Source organism: Arvicola amphibius, chromosome 9 (genome assembly GCF_903992535.2).
Source record: "Arvicola amphibius chromosome 9, mArvAmp1.2, whole genome shotgun sequence".
Lineage (NCBI taxonomy): Eukaryota > Metazoa > Chordata > Mammalia > Rodentia > Cricetidae > Arvicola > Arvicola amphibius.
The window spans coordinates 32,874,567-32,894,937 of NC_052055.2; the positions used below are offsets into that span (position 1 = coordinate 32,874,567).

Sequence of the window (20,371 nt, forward strand, 5' to 3'; positions counted from 1 at the left end):
CAGATCTGTCTAGGGAGCCAGAATCCTAAGTGATTGACTTGGGACCTGAGTCAAGAAAGCATGTAGAATAGAGTGTGCTGGCCTTTCTGTGTCTCAGTGGCACTGGGTGTAATGTGGGCATACAGGGTCCCAGCAAGACCCAGGTAACTTGGAGGACATGGAGTATTTCAGATGGGCTAGGGGAGGGGACTTCCTGTTCTGAGGGAGGAGGCTCTGCCCGTGCCCAGGGCCTGGTACACACCATCAGACATTCCAGGAGCTCGCTAGTCTGGGAGAACTCGTAGCTGTGGGCACCCTCGCTCCGGCTGATGGCTCCCACAAGCATCGTGATGGCCGTAAGGAAGCTTTGTTTCAGGGTTTCATCCTGTGTAGGTCAGGACCCAGGGCACAGATCAGGCTGAGAGCCCAGGAGCTTACGGGAGAGATCAAGAGGGGAGGCCAAGGACACCATCTCCAGGAGCAGCTGGGTCAGGGTGAGAGGGATGTAGCAGAGATGGCTGGGCTGGGAACTTGTGGGTGGGGTTTTCTCTAGGAAGGGGCACCTGTGAGGGTTTCTGGGCTGGGGTGGCTACAGCTTTGATGGGTAAGGCTGGCTCTTGCAATAACCTGAGCTATGGTGCTCCTTAGAGGCGGGCATCACCCTGGCCTCTCAGTATCCATGCCCCCCCCCCAGTGAAAATCCAGCATTTGTTTTGTAAGAGACCCCCTTTTTGATTCTAGGTATTAGGGGCAGTGTGGAGGTGGGCATAGGTCAAAGGTGGCCCTGGGCCTCTCTGACTCCTCAATTGGGTCAGGGCAAAGCTGGAATCCCGGCTCTGCTGTGGGGGGAGGAGGTGCAGGACGGGGGTGAGGATGAACAAGGCGACCTGTACCCAGTTGCTGAAGCGGAAGTAGAAGATCATCCTGGACAAGATATTGTCCACCCACGGCAGGATGTAGCTCTTGGCCTTGGCTGCCATCTGGCCGTAGGAGAGGAGGATGGTGCTGCCAGCCCATTTCCACCGAAGGTCCTCGAGGCTCTGGCCGTGGGGCCGGATAGGGGTGGATTCGGTGTCAGACTTTGCCACAGTCTACTTGGGGAATTGGTGTGTGGGGGTGCACCCTGAACCCAGCAAGGTGGGAGAAGGGTCGTCTAGAGGGTCCTTATTCACCAAATGGGAACAGCAGAAGTAGAACTGGCATTTTAGGGGGTTGGACTGATTTGTACTGGGACACCCAGGGCTATGTGTAGGGCACTTGGTTCTGTTGGAACTGGAAGAGTTGGGGTGTCTCCTGTGATAGCCTTTTCCCCATAGCCCAGCACCCCTTTTCTTACTGTATGAGACAGAGTCTGGTGCACTGTACCCTAGTGGGCTTATGGGAGCCTAGAAAGATCATGCTCCTATCCAGACAGACAGTAATGGGCCAAGTGGAATTTCCTGCTTGGGTGTGGCCCAGTATCACCTCTTCTCTCAGATGCTACCAGAGTACTAGCATGGTGATATTATTTTTCAGTGCCAGGTGCCCTCTGAGAGTCTGAGGCATGTACCCCAGTTCAGCCACTTGTCAGGTACGAAGACCCATCAGAGGCTCCTGGCCTTCAGGTTGCAGGGTTAACCATGAGCAGCACTGCAAAAGCAACAAGAGGTTCCCCCCCCCCCAGGGGAGGGGTCCCCAGGCACTATGTCTTCCAGGGGGAATTATGTAGGGGGCAGTAAGGTAGCACAAGCATGGAGCCCCCTCCAGTGTTGGCAAGCAGTTCTCAGGCCAAGTGTCTCACTTTCCAAATAAATCCTCGCCTCGATGACAGCCATAATCCCACAGTAGTTGTTCTACCTTCCTTCAGGCAGTGTGGGGTTTGATGTGCCTCCCGCCCCTTGTCCTGCAACCCCAGGAGCCCTGAGCTGATACCTTCAGGGAGAAGTTCTGTAAGCTCCACTTGACGGACGTGCTCCGTCCAAACTGTTCTAGGATGGCCCAGGCATCGTCCAAGTGGCGTACTGCAGCCAGCCCCACCGTGACAGCAATGCCCTGTGGGCAGAGTCCCCTGAGTCTGCGACCTGGACTCAGTGCCTCCCCAGCCCACCAGCAGGGTGCAGGGACTCACACACGCTTTAGGACCCCGCAGCTCAGAGCTGAGACACCCATGAGGTGCCTCTTGTGGAGTCTGGTGGGTGGAGTTATGGAGGAAAGAGGTAGAGAGGAAGCCTTTGGTTGGTTGTCCCTCATGCCGGCTCTGAGCAGACATGCTCAGGAATAGGGAGGAACATATGTATGAGAAGAAAGGGATGAGGTAATTGTTTAGCTTGTGACTGAGTCAGAGTTCATGCTGTGACCAGGACGCAGGCCTCGGCTCAGGACTTGGGGTGGGAGCAGGATCAGGGCCTAGATGTATGACAAGGGCCAGAGATCAGGATGTGACCAAGAAGAAAGCTCAGAATGTAGCCAGGATTAGAGTCCATGACCATGATCAACTCATAGTATAAGACAAGGATAAGGCCTCAGTGTGTGTTCATAGACGGGTCTCAGATTGTAAGTGGCACTGGGGCTCAGTGTGTGACCAGGATCAGGGCTGGGACAGTAGGATTAAGACTGAAGCCCATGAATAGGATCAGGGCTCAGCATGTAGCCAGGATGAAGGCTTAGGTTGTGACTAGCATCAGGGCTCAGAATATGACTGGAATGAGAAGCCACTAGGATGGGGACTCAGTGTGTGACCAGGAAGGGAGTCAGTGTGTGACCAGACTCATGAGATCTCAATGTATGACCAGGGTCAGGACTTAAAGGTCCGGTGTGTGATGAGGATCAGGGCTCTGTCTATGAGAGGACCGAGGTTCAGTGTGTTCTGAGGATGGGAGCTCAGTGTGTGGGCAGGACTAATGATCAGGGTTATGATAATCAGGGTTCAGTGTCAAACCAAGCAGAGGGTTCATTTTGTGACTAGGGACAAGGCTGAGTATGACCAGGGTCAGGGCTCAGTGTGTGACAGGATCAAGGTCAGTGTGTGATCACGATCGGGGCTCAGTGTATGATGGAAATTAGGCATTGGTAAGTGACCAGAACAAGTCACTTTATGGCCAGGAACAGGGTTCAGTGGTGACCATGGCCAAATCTGTGGTTTGGGTCAGGCAGTTAGAGGATCAAAGGAGACTGGGCCCTCACCTCCCCCTCCTTGGGCCCTCACCTCCCTCTCCTTGGGCCCTCACCTCTCCCTCCTTGGGCCCTCACCTCCCCCTCCTTGGGCCCTCACCTCCCTCTGCTTGGGCCACTGGTGAGACGTTTCCAAGAGGGTTTTGAGGTGTGTTCTGACGGTGGTGGTGTTCTCCTCAGCTTGAAGGATTAGCCCATAGTAGTTGAACAGGAAGTCCTGGTGGGGTTCAACATCCTGTCCTGAGTGGGACCTGCCTGGCCTGAGTTCCTATGACCAACCTCCCTGGGTTCCATGACCCTATGGCTACCCTTCCTATCTTGCCCCAGGGTAGCCTAAAATCCCCCACCTGTGGTGAGGGAGGGAGACACTTCTAGTCCCGCTGCCCAGGCCTGGATCCTGTTCTCTTTAGCCCCTCCAGTTTCTTTCAAGGGCCCTATGTGTCCTATGACAGAGCCCATGGGCCTGTGTGGTGAACAGCTGGGGTCCCTGGGGGCAGTGGGCTTACCTTCTCTGGGGTGTGTGCTTGCTGCGTCCGGTCAGACTTGGTAAGGGTCCACAGCAATTCCTTGGACCACACATCTGTGTTCAGGAATGGCACCGACTTTCTGGCTATCTGTGAGCAGGTGGGGTGGGCAGGGCTGGAGGCATTTCCCCCTAGCCTGAGAGCCCCGACTCCATCATCCTCTACCCCCTTATCTCCCTGGGTTTCCAGAATTCAGCTCTCTTGCTTGTTGGGGTTCCTCAAGGTACCCCTAGATGTGTTTAGGATATCCACAAGTCTGGGAAGCTGCATTCCCAACATGAGCTGAGGGCTCAGACCAGGTATGTCAGTGAAAGTGGCCCCGAGACAGGGTGGGGACCATAGGCAGGACTCTGTTTCCTCTGAAGTGTGCTCCCAGGGCCTGGCAGGGTGGCAGCCTGCACACTCCACTATTTCCTAGGGAAATGAGCAATCAAGTGAATGAATGCAATGGTCTTTCTAGACACAGGATTCTGGAAGTGCACAGCTTCACTCAATAGGACGGCTGTTGCGATGGCTATGAGATCTTCGTTTCCAGTGTTCTCAGATTCTACAAGTCAACAAGTCTGAGGTTTTGTCCTCAGCATTCTTCTGGTGTTAGGGGCATCCTCTAAATCCCCAAATCTTAGAAAATATTGATAAATGTTTAGAGACATTTGTTTAGAAAAACATAAATTAAGTTGAAAGATACAGTTGAGAATAAGGTGTCCCTTTCCTCTCCTTTGGAATAGTAATGTAGATTCTGTGCCATTGTATGTTGGAAGCATGTAATTTGCTTTTTGACTTTACAGGGGCTACAATTAAGAGATGGCCTTGAGTCTCAGAGGAGACTTCAGACTTTTCAATAGTGTTGAGACAGTGAAAAGCTATGGAGTTTTTTTGGAGTTGGATTACATTCAGTATGATATACCTACAAGCCCATGGGGACCAGGGAGTAGAATGTGGTGGTTTGAATGATAATAGTCCCCGTAGGCTCATATATTGGAATGCTTGGTCTCCCGTTGGTGGAACTATTTAGGAAGGATTAGAAGGTATGGCCTTGTTGGAGGAGGTGTGTCTCTCTGCGTTTCAACAGCCCACACCATTTCCAATTTGCTCTCTCTCTTCTTTGTAGACCAGACATAGTCTTTCAGTTACTGCTCCAGTGCCATGCCTGCCTGCTGCTATGTGCTCCACCATGATAGCTATGGGGGGAAGGGGTGGAAGTGAAACCAGGTGGATTCTGGAAGCTTGCTAGTTAGCCAGCCTTGCCAAAATGGTGAGTGTCAGGTTCAGTTAGAGACCCTCAAGGCACCGAGGCAGAGAGCAGTAGAGAAAGACACCTGATGTCCAGATGGGTGTGCCCGTGGACACATTCATGTAATGCTCCACGCATCTCCCCAAAATAATTAGAAAAAAATGGAAATGAAAGTAATTACATAACTTGGGGACAAGACTGCATAAAGGCTGGACGCACACGGTCATTTCCTTCAACTGGGGACCATAGACAATATGTTCCCATAAAGTTAAAATGATCTGGGAGATTTCTATTACAGCTGTCATAGTGTCTTTGCTCATATGGTGTGTGTGTGTTTTGTGATAATGTGGTGATGCTGGCGGGAACAGGCTTATGAGCCACCAGACCTGTCAAGCCTGACACACACAATTATTGTGAGGTGTGTAGTCCTTGATCATGATAAACGACTCTGTTGCCGGCTTATGCAGCCACTCCTTTGATCATTATTTGAGCATACTTCCTGCTCTATAAGAGAAGTCATTGTACAACAGTGTCGGCAGGCAGCAGCCCCATACAGCTTGTGAGGATTGTCTCTCGCTTTCATCAAGGCCCTGTGTGCGCAGCAGCACTGAAAATGCTTAACAGATTTGTAAGTGAAAGGAAGAGTTGTTTGGTGGCAGGGTGATAGAGTTGACAGCTTGTGTGTGTGTGTGTGTGTGTGTGTGTGAAGGTTTTGGTAATAGCAATTAAAAAACAATATTGACATCAATTAAAACCTAAAATACATTTGTCTAAGCAGCTAAACTTTTAGGAATCTATCCTAAAGAAGTCCTAAATTAGAGACACTGTGATCCCAAGGGGACTGTCTTGCAGGACAGATGACTAACTTAGAGCGCCCCCTGTAGGTAGGAATGTTTGTGCTGTCCACTGTCTTGGTTCTCTCATCCCTGAGATGGCAATTGCTCTCCACAGATGGCACAACCTGATTAGAGTGTGCTTGTCCTGCCTGGGCCCTGTTCTTGGTTCTCTCCCTGCATTCTAGGATATAGAACAGATGCCAGCTTAATCCCAGAGCACTGTGGGTGCTGGGAAGCCTCCAGGTTACCCAAAAGCAGGTGTGTGTGGGGGGGCTCTTGTCTTCTCTCCCACTCCCTTCTGTCTGCTCACTATGCTAGTACCAGAGCCTCTTGTCTGCAATGCAAATTTCAGAACTCAGAAAACTAAGCATTTTCCTCCCTATAGCTCTACAGTCTCCTCAGTGTGGCCCAGCCTGACCCAAGCTGATGTGGCATAGATTATGGGATTTGTGTATACCTGACTGTCTCTGCAGCAGAGGTGGTTAGTGTTTCTGCCTGTGAGTGTACTATACACACTCTGTTCAGAGCAGTCAGGGGGTACACAGGGCAGGCACTTAGAAAAACCTAAATATTTGAAATGTTGAAGTCTAGCCTCAATTAATATATACGAACTGTATTATGTATACTATATCATATCATACATAATATAATTTATATAACATATAACAAAATATCATATATAACATAATATATAACATATAACATATTATAATATAGATAGCATATTATAATATAACAGGATATATAATCTATAGCATAATATATTATGCATTACAATATGAATAATATGTTATTATAACATGTATTATACTATATAATATAATGTTAGTATATATGTAACATATTATATGTGTTATTAAACATATCATATATGTACAATATATTATACACATATATGCAATGTATATTATATGATATACAATACATTTTGTTAATACTATATTATATGTCACATATTGTATATTACATATTATGTCACATATATTACATACATACACACATGTATGTTTGTGTGTGTGTGTCAGAGAGAGAGACAGAGAGAGAGAGAGAGAGAGAGAGAGAGAGAGAGGTTGCTTAGTGGTTAAGAGCACTGGCTGCTCTTCCAGAAGAACTGGGTTCAGTTCCCAGCACCCAAATGGTGGCTCACAACCATCTGTCACTCCAGTTCCAGAAGATCCATTGCCCTTTTCTGGCCTCTGCAGATACCACACACATGATATATAAACATACATGAAGGCAGAACACTCATACACAGAAAATAAAAATAAATTAACACGTACATTTAATTTATAATGATGATGGTGATGGTGATGATGATGATGGTGTGCGTGTGCACGTATACATGTGCTATGGCATGTGTGTGGTCAGATGAAACCTTAAGGCAGTCAGTTATCCTTCATGTGAGTCCTGGAGACGGCACTCAGGTCACTGGGTTTGGTGCACACCCTATTACTTACAGGGCATTCTCTTCATTTAAAACACTCAGACGTAATTCAGTTACAGTGAAATTCACAGTGCAGAGGGCAGGAGATGTGAACACACCTTAGAACTGTGAGATTCATGTGCTTTCCAGCTACTGGATCTGCGCAGAGCTCCCGAGACTCACTCCGGCACAGCCCTTTCTGATTTATTTCATCATAAGGAAGTGGAATTTCTGGAACCGTATGTATCTGTTGTCCTTCACTGCATGTTTCTGTGTATCTGATGTTCTTTCACTAAGTGTGAGTATTTCTGAGATCCATCCATGCTGCTGCCTGCATCAGAACTTCATTCTTTTTTTATTTTTGAATGTAGAATTTGGTTGGTTTGGGTTGGGTTCAGGAGGGTTCTCCTTGTCTGGTTTCCTAAGAACACTGAGTCACGGGTTCAGATCTCCAGCTGGAAGACATCACTCTGCCAGCCCCAGGTGTCTCCAGTTTGAGGCTAGATCAAGATGGCTGCTGTGCTCTTCTGTAGGCTTGTGCAGGGTCTGCAGAACTGCACAGAAGTCCTCCAGGCAGAACTGGGAGTTTTCTTTACTGGAAGCAAAACTCAGGGGAAAACCTGAACAAGCCACCCGCGGTTCTGAATAGACCTCCCCCTTCACCTGCTTAGTTACTCTCAGCTGTCTATGGTGGTACCTAACATGCCTTGGGATAAAGCATGACCCAGTCACCTCTCCCCGGGCCCAGTTGGTGGAGTTCAGATCTGCTTTCCTGTGTCCATTTGCTAGGCAGCCAATTAATAAATCCTTTATTCTTCTGAAAGCATGTCGTCAGTGGCTGGCAAAGCAGGATTGGCTTGGAACAAGAGGATTCCACATAGCTATTCTCAGTTCTTCAATAGACACAGGACTACTGAGACCTTTTGTTTCTTCTTGTTTTAGCTTTCAGTTCTGATAATCTGGGTTTTTTTTGGGCAGGGAATCCTTTAATATGTAATGTGTTTGTACTATTATTAATTATTCTTTGCTGAAAGTGACATTTCCCCCCAATTATTCAGTAGCGATCTTTCTGATGATCTTGCTTTCCTTCCTTTGTACTTGCTACACAGACCAGGCTGGCCTCAGGCTTTAGGGCATTCCTCCTGCCTCTGCATTCTGAGTGCATATTTTCTTCCTTCCGTTTATTTTGGGTTTAGTTTGCTATCCCTTGGTAGCTTCCAACCATGAAGTTTTATACCCTTTCTAATATAAAAAGCTTTTTGTACCTCAGGATGTTCAAATGTGTTTTCATTAATATTCAAAAATAGTTTCTAATTTTCCTTCCGATGTTTTTCCCCTACATTTTACTGAGAAGTGAGTTGTTTACCCTTCAAGCATTTGGAATGTTTTCAGATGTATTTTAACACCGACCTTTAGTTCATGTTTTGGTCATAGAAAGTCTTGTTTGGTTTTGGTCCCTTTAAATTTATTGGGCGTTGGTACGTAGCCAGCGTGTGGGGAAGAGAGGCAAGTCCTATTCATACTAGTAAGGAACACGCGTCAGACAAACGTGCCTAATGTCGTCTCTGGTCTCCTAGTCCTTGCTGTTCTGTTTCATCTCCCCAACCCACTCCAGCTACTCTGCCTGCTGCCTGCCACGGTGCTGACAACCAGTATCGAGGGATGAGCCCTTCACAACCACCTCTAACCCCATTTCACAGACGAGCAAACTAAGCCGCAGAGAGGCAAAGGAAGTCAGTCCAGGCCTTCGTTGCGAGCAGCTGACCTTGGACTCGAACCCAGTACAAGCCCCTCACTTGGGAGAGGGTCAGAGATAGGCTTGCCCTGACTCTACTTCTGGCCTTGTCACACAGTCGACCCCAGCCTTCCTCCATCCTTCCTAGGTCTCAACTCTGGCCCCTGTGTCCTTTCCGGTCCCCCAAGTGTGAGTGGCAAGAGTTTGTCTGTGTTGAGCATCTGCTCTGTGCTGAGTGTCTTGTGACCACGATTTAAATCCTGGCTCCCCCAGTGACCTTGGTCAAGCCACCTCCTGCCTCTATGCTGTGTAAGAGAATTTCTCTGTCTATGCCCCTGCCACCCCCATCCCCCCTTCCTCCTTCCCACTCCTTCATCCTCCCCACCTCTCCCTTTTTCCTCTTCCTCCAAGGCCCCAGTAGGGGTTTCCACATGAGCTCACTGTCTCTCCCTCGCTGATGTCCCTCAGAAGGTCTAGGGTGACAGGCTCCCTCCGTACCTGGGCCAGCAGATCTTTCCAGCTCCCTCTGTCTTCTTTCTTGAGAAGCTCCTCTGTGAGAGAAGGGGGTGGGCTACAGGCCAGGTCTCACACATTCCCTCCTACACCAGCCTGCTCCTGCCTGGTAGGATCCACAGGGAAGTGGGTAGGGTAGGAGACTCTCCAGTAGGAAGAACGTGAGCTGGGATGGGGATCAGGGTCCAGAGAGCTGGCCTGGAATCTTGGCACTCCCTGCATGCTGTGCCCAGGCAGGCTGTCTGCCTTCTCTGAACCTTGTTTTCCACTGGTAGGTGAGTGAAGGGACCTTTTTGAAGTACGGCTCTTTGGGACATGCTGTGGTCCCTTCAAGTGTGGGAATATAAGGCTGGGAGGGGATGCTTTGTGGGACTGGAAGGCTTTTTGAGAAATCTGGAAATTCTACCATGTAGGGAGGGCTTACTTTGGGGGTCCCTCCGTCCAGCCTACCAATTTGAAGAAGGGCAGGGTGAGATAAAGAAGATCCTGCTTGGGTCCAGGCTTGAGCACAAACTCTCTAGAACTCTTTGGATCCCCCACGTCTCCTCTCTGCCTGAACTTGTTGGCTGCTGACCTGTGGCTCCCAAGGTCTGACTTAGATAGGGTTCATATTGGCTGCTGCTTACAGGAAGCCCTCTGCGTAGCCCCTACAGTGACCTTCTGGGCAGCTGGTTCCCTATCGCGGGCCAGCACCTTCCCAAGTGGGCATTTATAAGGATAACACATGCTTGGGTAAGGAGTGAATGAATGAGAGGAGGCAGAAGCTGAGGGTTCGAGGTGAGGCAGCCTGGGTGACCCTGGCCATCATCACTATTTCTCTGAGCTCTCATCTTCCTTGTGTGGCCAAGGGAGGGGACCAATTAATCAGCCACTATAGGGAACAGTCAAGGCAGAATGGCAACTTCACAGGGTCTGGGCCAACTCCTGGACCAACAACCATGTGAATCTATCAGACAGTGGTGCAGAGGCCCTTTGTGCCTCTGTGGGAAGGTTCCTAGCATGGCCAAGGCTGCTGAAGGCTCATGGGACATGGAGCTCAGAGCTGCTGAGAGGGCCGGTTGGACTGCAGGGGCTTAGAGCTGCAGCCTGCATGGCCCAGGTGTAGCCACGGCCATGGAGGGGTGGTCCCAGAGGCTCTTCTCAGTCTCCTTCCATTGCCTGGTCCACGGTCCATCCTATGGCAGCACATACCTTGGGAGGACAGGATGCCCATCACATACAGCAGGCTGCGGTGTGGGAAGACACCCGTCAGGAGCTCCGTCTCCAAGTGCTTGGCCACTGCTGGCCACGAATGCCGACAGAGGGCCAGTAACACATTGCTGGCTGCATCCTGGTATATATCATCCAGTTCCTGGGCCGGGCAAGGGTGGTCAGGGGGAGTGGGGACAGACGAACAGCGTGAGAGTGGTGTGGACCAACCACACTGGGCTCATGTATTGTCTTTACTAAGCCATCTCTTGGATAGAACACAGGCTAACGGAGCCTGAGATGAGATGGGCCCACTTCTGATGCTGGGCTAGAATCTCAGAACACAAGCACTGTTGTTTTATTTTTCCTTTTTTTTTTCTTCCCAGCTTTTGCTACTACTTTGTCCCTGCCCGGAGCTCCAGTCCCAATCCAAATCTTAGTTCATTTTTAAAGCCCACTCCCAGGCCTGTTCTCACGACATCATTCACAGGGCCTCAGGCTAAAGTCACCTTTCCCATGGAACCTGGGCAGGTTAGTACGTCACCCCCTCTAATCCTCTGTCACCATGAGCTTTGACCAGAGGCCACGTTTCCACCTGAAGACCTCGGCCTGGACAGCCAGTGTGTGCAAGGCTCCACAGCAGAGTCTAGCCAACCAGCTCCCCGTCTGCGGCATGAGGGTCACTCCCAGATAGCCAGGAGCCAGTGTCTGCAGCCTGGCTGGGTGCTACACAACTCTCTCCTCAGCACGTGTGCTGTGGTTTACCGAACCTGCTCCCACCCACTCGGTGCTGTTGGGTGGGACTAGAGAGAGGCCAGTGTAGCAGGGCACAGCTGGCTGCATGCATTTGATGGCTGGGCAGCATCTGTAGGGATAGATTTCTGAGCCCCCTCCCACTCTTCCTGTGATGCAGGAAATTGTCCTATGAAATCAATATACCACTTACAGCTTATTATAGGCACGGCTGCGAGAGCCTCTTGTTAACACACTGGATTGAAACTGATTTTGCAATTTCAAAAAAAAAAAAAAAAAAAAGAAGTCCCTCATCTAAAACTATATTTAGGAGATTAAAAAGAGGGAGCAACAGCAATCATGTTCTGAAAGCCAGGAGCGGAAGGACAAGGGAGACGAAAACAGAGAGCTTTGCCGGCAGCAGGGAGCACACAGGTCCGGCTCCTCTCGCTCAGCCCCATCCCTTCCATTTGGATGGAAGGATGATCCTGGCTCCCTAACATTTGGAACTGGGGGAGTAGTGAAGAGTCTGGGAGACAAGTCACACTGGGCAGAGCTCTGGATGTGACAGGGATGAAACCACGCAACCTGCCACCTAGTTCACCTGAGAAACACCTGTGGAGAAGCTAGAGGCTGGACACAGATGAAAACATCAGGTGAACTCTGAGGGCCAGGGAGCCAGCTCAGCTGTGGAAAGTGCAAGGGTCTGAGTTCAAGTCCTAGTAACCATAGAAAAAGCAGGGCGTAGTGAAGAATGTCACCTGAGGTTGACCCATGGCCTCTCATGTGCATGGGTGCACATGTGCACACACGGGCACCTGCAAACACGTGAATATGTACGCACGGAAAGCAAAAATAGAAGACATGAAGTCAGAACCTGGAGAGGACGTGGCATCCCTGAATGTGACACGCAGTATGTGGTGACAACATACACCTTTTGCTTCTATCCCTAGTTCCTCGCTCACAGGTCCTTCCTCAAGGTACGGCACAAAATCTAGAATTATCTTCCATGTCCTGGTTAGCTTTCTGTTGCTGTGACAAACACCACGACCGCAGCACTTGGGGAGGAAAGGGTTCACCTTGTCGGTTACAGTCTGCCCTGTGAGGGAAGCCAGTGCAGGAACTCAAGGCAGGAGCTTGAAGCAGAAAACGTGGAAAAATACTGCTTGTTGGCCCTCTTCTAGGTTCACAGTCAGCTACCTACTTACATAGCCCAGTCCCACCTGCCTAGGTATAGTGCTGCCCACAGTGGGCTAGGCCCTCCCACATCAACTGGCAATCAAGAAAATCAAACATGCACACAGCAGAGGGTCCCTGTTCCCAACTGTATCAAGTTAACAAGCAAGGATGAACCATCACATTCCCAAAGTGCAGGCTGCAGAAATCCTCATTTTTCCTTGCTTTTTTTTTGTCTGGGTTGAATGACTCTTCTCCTCCTCTTCCTCCTCCTCCTCCTCCTCCTCCTCCTCATTATTATTATTATTATTATTATTAATTATTTTGGTTTTTCAAGACAGGGTTTCTCTGTAGCTTTGGAGCCTGTCCTGGAACTAGCTCTTGTAGACCAGGCTGGCCTCGAACACACAGAGATCCGCCAGCCTCTGCCCCTGAGTGCTGGGATTAAAAGTGTCCACCACCGCCCGCCAGGTTGACTCCGGAAGGAGTAATGTTGCACACACGCACGCACACATGCACGCACACATGCGACAGGAAGCACCTGAGTACACGGCCCTTGATTGCTCCCCCTGCCAGATCATTGCACAGAAATAGATTATGCAAAGGAACCAGAAAGGTCAGAGTTCACAGAGCTTCCTTAATAGCTCAACACAGAGAAGTTTCTGGAGATTGGGAGTACCTGGAAAGGGCAGGGATTCTTATTTTCTTCCCCACACCTCTCTCTATGCATGCTCCTCTGTATGCTTTGCAATATCTTTTGTAACAAACAAATATGTTTGAGAGCATCTCCCCCGAGTTCCCTTAGCTGCTTGAGGAGATGAAGATGAGGAGGTGGATGTGGGAGTCCCCATCAGTGACTATTGGCCAGGGGAATGGGAATGACAGCTGGGGTTGTGACAGTATCTAAAGGGGGCGGGCATCCTGGGGACTGAGCCCCAGCACAGGGAACGGAGGCTACCTCCTGGTACAGAGTGTCGGAACCTCCTTGTTTTGGGGGATGCCCCGCTGCTGGCTATAGCTACAGAACTGCTTGATGTGGGAGCCACCCACGCCTCTCCAAGGTCACAGGCTCCTGAAGTGGGAAAGTGCAGACAAGATGTCGGCTTTCCCCAACACCCAGGGAAAAATTTTGTGAAAAAAAAATCAAGATCTCTTGAAAATGAGACTTCTGAGTAAGGTGACATGTTAGAAGCTGCCTGTGTGTAACTGTGAATGAGAGGTGTCGCGGTACCAGAAGGTGGATTTTATTTCAAAGAGCAAGTGAGAGGAGCAGCAGGGTTCCTGAGAGAGGCAGGAGAGAAAGAAGCTGGGCAGAGAAACAGGAAAGAGCCTTAGCTCCACCCTGGCCCTCCTCTCCCAGGGGGCACTGCAAAACCTCGTGTGTATTTGTTACAAAATTTGAAAAAAGGTCAGGGGGGTTGGAGGCTGGAGAGATGGCTCTGCAGTTAAAATCACACACTGCTCTTGCAGAGGACCCACCTTCAGGTCTCAGCAGTCATGTTGGGCAGCTCACAGCCACCAGTAACTCTAGCGTCAGTGATCCAGCGCCCTCTTCTGGCCTCTTTGGGCACCTGCACTCACATACACGTATACACATATACATATCATTAAAAAATAATAAGTCTTTAAAAATCATTAGTGTGTGTGTGGGCACATGTACTAAGACATGCATGTAGAGGTCAGAGGACAGTTTTGTGGAGCTGGCTTTCTATTCCACTGCCATGGAGGTTCCAGGAATAAAGCTTAGATCTCAAGGTTTACATTGAGCCAACTCAACCAGTCCTGGATTGTTTATTTTATTTTACGTTTATCTTTAACTAATGTTGTTTAAAAATTGTTCTTTCTTGTTCAGATTCCATCTCTTGCTCCCTCTTTCTTCCTTACTTTCTTTGCTTTTTTCTTATTTTCTTTTATTTAAGCTTTCTTTCTTCCTTTCCTGTCCCCTTCCTTTATTTCATTCTTTATTGTTATCATACACATACTTTCTTGTTTACCACAATCATTTTACTTTCACTCTATCTATATATAGAAAGCTGGGGCAAACAAAACAACAGTTGAACAGAAATGCTGGAAATGAAAACACAGTATTTCAAATAGATCACATTGGAAAGGAAGAATCAGCAATAGATTAGGGCAAGTAGTAGAAAAACTATTAGGAATGTAACACGAGGTTGAGGAGATATTATATTCAGCGACTAATAAAAGAAACCAATAAGCATAGTCACAACTTGTGGGAACTCTGATGCACAATCACAAAACCAAACATGAGAACTGATGGGTGTGAACAGGGCCAGAATACAAACAGATGGCACAGAAAACCTATTCAGTGAGAAATATAGCAGAAAACTTCTAAATCCAGGGAAAGAGGGGGCATCCACAAACAAGAGTAACTTAGAACTCCAAATAGACTGACTAGTTAAAAAGCCAGGATTATGGAGCAAAGATACAAGCTGGATACTCAAGAGAAAAATGCCATCTCAAAGACCAGTTGATCAGACTGACACCAGACTCCTCCGGCAGAAGCTTCACACCCTCTTTTAAGATCTGAGAGTAAAAACTGCCAACCAAGCTTGCCATATCCACCAATTTTACCTTTAAAAATCAGGGGAGGAATAAAGACTTTCCATCATAAACACAAACCAAAGGAATTTAATGACTACTAGGCAGTGCTGCAGAAGATGAGATAATCACAGATCCAGAAGCTCAGAAAAGAGTGAGTTTAATCAGAGACAAATAAATGAGAAGTAGGAAATGACCAAACAAGCCCAGCTCAATAAACAAGCAAATTTCTGTGATGAATAAGGAAGAAAAGAACACTGCCTAAACGGAATATGATGACAAAAACCAAACTGTAAGAATCAGCAAATACATTTCAACAATAAACTAAATATAAATGGTCCCATTTCTCCAATTAAAAGGCATAGACTTGCTGACTGGATTTACAAGCAAGACTGATTTGTTGCCAATAAGATACACACTCTTCCTAAAGACAATGCAGCCAGTTGAGAACACTGATAAATGTTCAGTCTTTACATTATGGGTAAATCAATCCTGGCAGGAGAACCTGTAAAAGCCAGAATTGCTGACTTCTTTTTGCTGACAATTATTTTTATGTATATGTGAATAATACTACTTTAGGAAATATTAAACTCCTCCATTTTTTTAGTAAAAAAAAATCAGGAAAAAAGATTATTCAACATGGCCCCAATAAGAACAGTTCTTTTTTTTTTTTTTTTTTTTTTTTTTTTTTTTTTTTTTTTTTTTTGAGACAGGATTTATCTGTGTAACGCTGCCTGTCCTGGAACTTGCTCTCAGGGATCCTACCTCCCAAGTGCTGGGATTAAAGGTGTGCACCATCACTGCCTGGTCCTATTCAGTTTTAAAGCAATTCACCACTGAAAAGTTCAAAATACTTAAAGTTCTAATCAGTGAGGAAAAAGAGAAGGCAAGTATATAATACAGCCCCACGGTGTTGGCTGACTTACACTAGAGCTGGTATGTTTTCTCTAGTAGATATGTGTATGCAAAATATGGGCACATTAAGCAATTCTATAAACAATGGCAACGTTTATGATTGAATCATTCCAGACAAATTAAATGATGCTTTCAGAAGTTAAATTTAAAATGTAAGTCTGAGATATTTAAAGCCTACGTAAGCAATCTAATAAGGAGAGTAGTCCTGTTGGAAAAAAGGAAAAAGAAACATGCTCACTGGCCAAGATGTACACAGACGAAAAGTGAAAGGGAGGAGGTTAATACACCAAGCAGCAGAAACCCAAAGCAAGCAAGAGAAGCTACTCAACCACCATGGAGCTTTCCCCAAAACAGATCCCATTTTTAGTTCATAAAGCAAGTCAGGACATGCAGAAAAACACAAAATAAATGTATTGCACCTTATCAGACCATAACAGAACAAAAACTAGAAATAGATATGAAGAAAAGCTATAGAAAATAAGCAAACATACAGTGGTTAAAATGGCACACTCTTGAAGGAGTTGCTGAAGAAATTGTGAAGGAAATTAAAAAAAAAATTCCTAAAACTCAAATGAAAATAAAACGTGGCTTCCCAGAACACAGCAAAGGTGATTCTAAAAGGGAAGTTTGTGTCTGCTTACATTAAAACAACAGCAACAAACAGAAGAGAAATAGTTCAAATAAAAAAATTCAAGGATGGACCTCAAGCTCTTAGAGAACAAGGACAAGCTAGCCACACAGTGAAGAGATGGGGTAAAGACTGGGGAAGAAATAAATGTGATGGGTGAATAAAAACAACAAAATAATTAGCGCAGTGATGAGTTGGTTCTTTGTAAAGATATGCAGTATTACAAACTCTCTGTAAGAGACACAGAGGTCTCTGTGCTCGCAGACATGCACTAGGGGAAAACCCGGAATGTTAACCACACGGTACGTTTCCTTCGAGGGAAAGAATGAAAAATGTGTTTCTGCCCAGAAATCTGGGGCAGATGTGCTTTCTAGCCTGGTGACCTTTGTGCAATCTGTGTGGCAAGAGACTGTCTTGGCCCCAGACCCTCGTCCAGACCCTTCTCATAGACTTGTTTTTCTCAATCGCTAGAACTCATCTTCATGGGAGATGTCACATGCACTTTACAATGTAGTCACAGATTAAATTTCCATGTAGTCACAGATGATCTGTATTTCTCTTACTTTCTTCCTCTAAGAGATTTGGGTATGCCTTGCTGTTCACTTGGGATTCAGTTAATCATTACAAGAATAGTTTACACCAGATTGTGCTGTGCTGATATAAGCCTAAGACAAACCACTTGGGCTTCAGATTCCTGAGGTTTAAACCAGCCTGGACACCGAGTCGCTTTGACAGGAACGGCCTTCTTGCCTCCCAAGCTCTACCATGCTCTACCGCTATGAAGGTCGCGGAGACCCCTGTGACTCAGCAAAACTAACCAAAAGAAGAAAACAGACAATTCAAAATTAGAGATGAAGAGTGGGGGGTGGGGGGTGGGATGGAAAGACAATATAACAGATACCAACGCAATCCAGAGGATCATTAGGGAATACTTCAGAAGAAATGGAGACATTTCTAGAAACATATGAGCTGACAAAATAAGCCAAGTGTCCAGAAACAACCTAAGCAGATGTATAAGGAGCAGTGAGGGTGAGACTGCAGTGAGGACTCTCCCAACAAAGGAATATCAGAACTGGATGAACCTTTAAAGAATTAACACCAGGGCTCCTCAAGTTATGCCATTCCAAAGAAAGGGAGAGAATACCCCAACCTCATTCTACAAACCATTGTTATCCTGGTGCCGTGACACAATTTTTAAAAAAATATTTATTTATTTACTTATGTATACAATATTCTGTCTGTGTGTATACCTGCAGGCCAGAAGAGGGCACCAGACCCCATTACAGATGGTTGTGAGCCACCATGTGGTTGCTGGGATTTGAACTCAGGACCTTTGGAAGAGCAGGCAATGCTCTTAACCTCTGAGCCATCTCTCCAGCCAACGTGACACAATTTTTGGCAAAAGTAACCAGCTCAAGGGGCGATGGGTTGACTTTGGCTCAGGTTGAGAGGGTATAGTCTCTTGTGGTGGGGGAAGCATGGCAGAACATGTGGGTGGGATTCCTCACATCCTGGGTGTATTAGAAACGGAGAGAACTTGAGCTTGTGTAGGACAATTCTATCACCTCCAAAGCCTGCTCTCCAATGGCCCCTTTTCCTATAACAAGGTCCTATCTCATAAAAGCCCCATAGCCTCCTAAAACAGAAGCACCATCTAGGGACTAAGTGTTCAATGCATGAACCATGAGGAACATTTCACACTCAAACATAACAATGCTTAAATCAGATAAAGGTGCACACACACACACACACAAACACAAAGAGAGAGAGATACAGACCAATTTCCCAAGTGAATATAGAAATACTCTCAATAAAACACTACCAGATCAAATTCAAGAAGACATTAAGATTATTGTGTTGCTTGAATGAAATTGGCCCCCACAAGTTTATATATCTGAATGCTTGGCTTCTGGATGGTGGACTCTTGGGAAGGAACAGGAGGTGTGGCCTTGTGGGAGTAGGAGTGGGCTTTCTGGATGTGTGCCTTTGCGGATGGACTTTGATCTCCCCAAAGCCCACACCAGACCCAGTATCTCTTTTTCTCTCTGCCTGGTACCTGTTGGTTGGGATATAGAACTCTCAGCTACTTCTCCATGCTTGCCTTCCTGCCACAATTCCCCCACCCCATGACGAAAATGGGCTAATCTGAAACTGTAAGCAAGTCTCTAATTAAATTCTTTCTTTCTTAAGCGTTACCTTGGTCATGGTGTTTCTTCAAAGCCATAGACAGTGAGCTAGACAGAAGCTGGTCCCAGAGAGTGGTACATTGCTGTGATGGGCCTGATCATATTGTTATTTGGCGAAAAGTTGTTACTTTTCTGCTTAGTTTTGCTCAGTCCTCCCAAGAGAAGGTCCCAGCAAGGTTCTTCTGTTCAGCCTTACTCAGCCCACCCCCCTAAGGGAGCATCTCAGCAAGGATTTTCGGCTCAGTCCCCTAAGGCACATCCCAGCCAAGTTCTTCTATCTGCACTGGCTAAATAAGATCTTTTGAGAGTCTTGGGAAAGAGTAGTCCAGGGCATAGCTGCCTCTACCAGGCTGGTGAAGGACACCCAGGAACTGAATAGGCAGTGGGGCTTATATAGGACTTCTTAGGGGCGGAGTTTTCCCAGGGAGAAATTTTTCTGCTCAGGGATTGGTTAGTTTTCTCTACTCAGGGATTGGTCAGTTGGTCAGGGAAAGAGATGGCTCTGACTTCAGATCCTGCCTGTGTTTCTGTCACTGGCTCTGGGTTCAGAGCCAGAGTGGGTTTCTTTGGCTGCCCCCTTTTACCCTACAGTGTTAAGTGGCACTTACTGGGCCATTCTAGTATTAACATGGAAGACAGAAGGGCTGAGGGTGATATGAAGTATTGGGGCCCAGCTCAGGAGGTTTCAGAGAATAACATTACAGACCATTCTTGTGATATGTTGGCAACGAACGTGGCTGCTTTTTTGCTTTTGTCCTAAAAATCTGCCGGAGGCTAAATTGAAGAGTTTTGGGTTACTATCATTGGCGAGGAGATATCAAGACATAAGGACAGGTTGTGTCACATGGTTACTAGTGATTACCCAGGCAGATCTGCAGTGAAAAGGGGCAAACAGGGCAAAAAGAAACAAAAAATGCACAGTTTGAGGAGAAAAGGATCACAAGGAAAGGTAATGTTGGAGTGGAGTCCCGTGCTCCAGGGAGCACCATGTTTAAAGAAAAGCTCGATGTTAAATGGAATAAAAAGTGTGGTGCTCTCGGGGCAATATCGCCCCCTGGGTAAGCTCCCAGTCTGGGAGAGGGAATTAGAGGAAAGCTTAGCAATGGAAACCCATCAACAAAGCAAAGCTGATGTAAATGTAATTCAAGGAGGGGTTCAGGTTCCAGCCCCAGCCATGGGAAGAACTTGACAACTTGGGCCTCGTGGTTCTGGCCTTAGAGTAAAGAATACAGGAAATGGGTGTGGAATTTGCCTCTGAACCCAGGCACGGGTCAGGGAAGGCCCTGCACGGACACCCGGACACCCGGACACCCGGAGAGGCTATTGTTTGAAGCTATGAAGGTGACCTCTGGCTTGCACTGGAGACCTCAAGGCGTTGGGGACACCAGAGCTGTGGTGCACCTGCCAGGGAGAGCCGCAGGCTGGGCTTGGAACCAGGCCAAGAGAGAGAAGTGTGTTGCTATCAACAACACCAATAGAGCAGTAACTAAGACAATCACATACCATAATCGAGTTGCTTTCATTTCAGGGATGGAAGGATCATTTAATATATTGAAATCAATTAAGTGTCTATAGGATATAAATAGAATCAGG

The 20,371-nt window shown here is 47.2% G+C and overlaps 1 protein-coding gene across 1 annotated transcript in view; it reads right to left on the reverse strand.

The window, feature by feature from the left end:
• LOC119823663 (maestro heat-like repeat family member 5) overlaps nt 1–20,371 on the reverse strand; it is a 55,101-nt gene that overhangs the window by 25,995 nt on the left and 8,735 nt on the right. The window contains exons 5-11 of the mRNA XM_042055716.1: nt 10,586–10,745; nt 9,380–9,432; nt 3,636–3,743; nt 3,230–3,346; nt 1,891–2,010; nt 873–1,019; nt 242–364 (exon numbers count right to left, since the gene is read on the reverse strand). Coding sequence (XP_041911650.1) covers nt 242–364; nt 873–1,019; nt 1,891–2,010; nt 3,230–3,346; nt 3,636–3,743; nt 9,380–9,432; nt 10,586–10,745 — 828 coding nt within the window. The remainder of the gene's footprint in view (nt 1–241; nt 365–872; nt 1,020–1,890; nt 2,011–3,229; nt 3,347–3,635; nt 3,744–9,379; nt 9,433–10,585; nt 10,746–20,371) is intronic.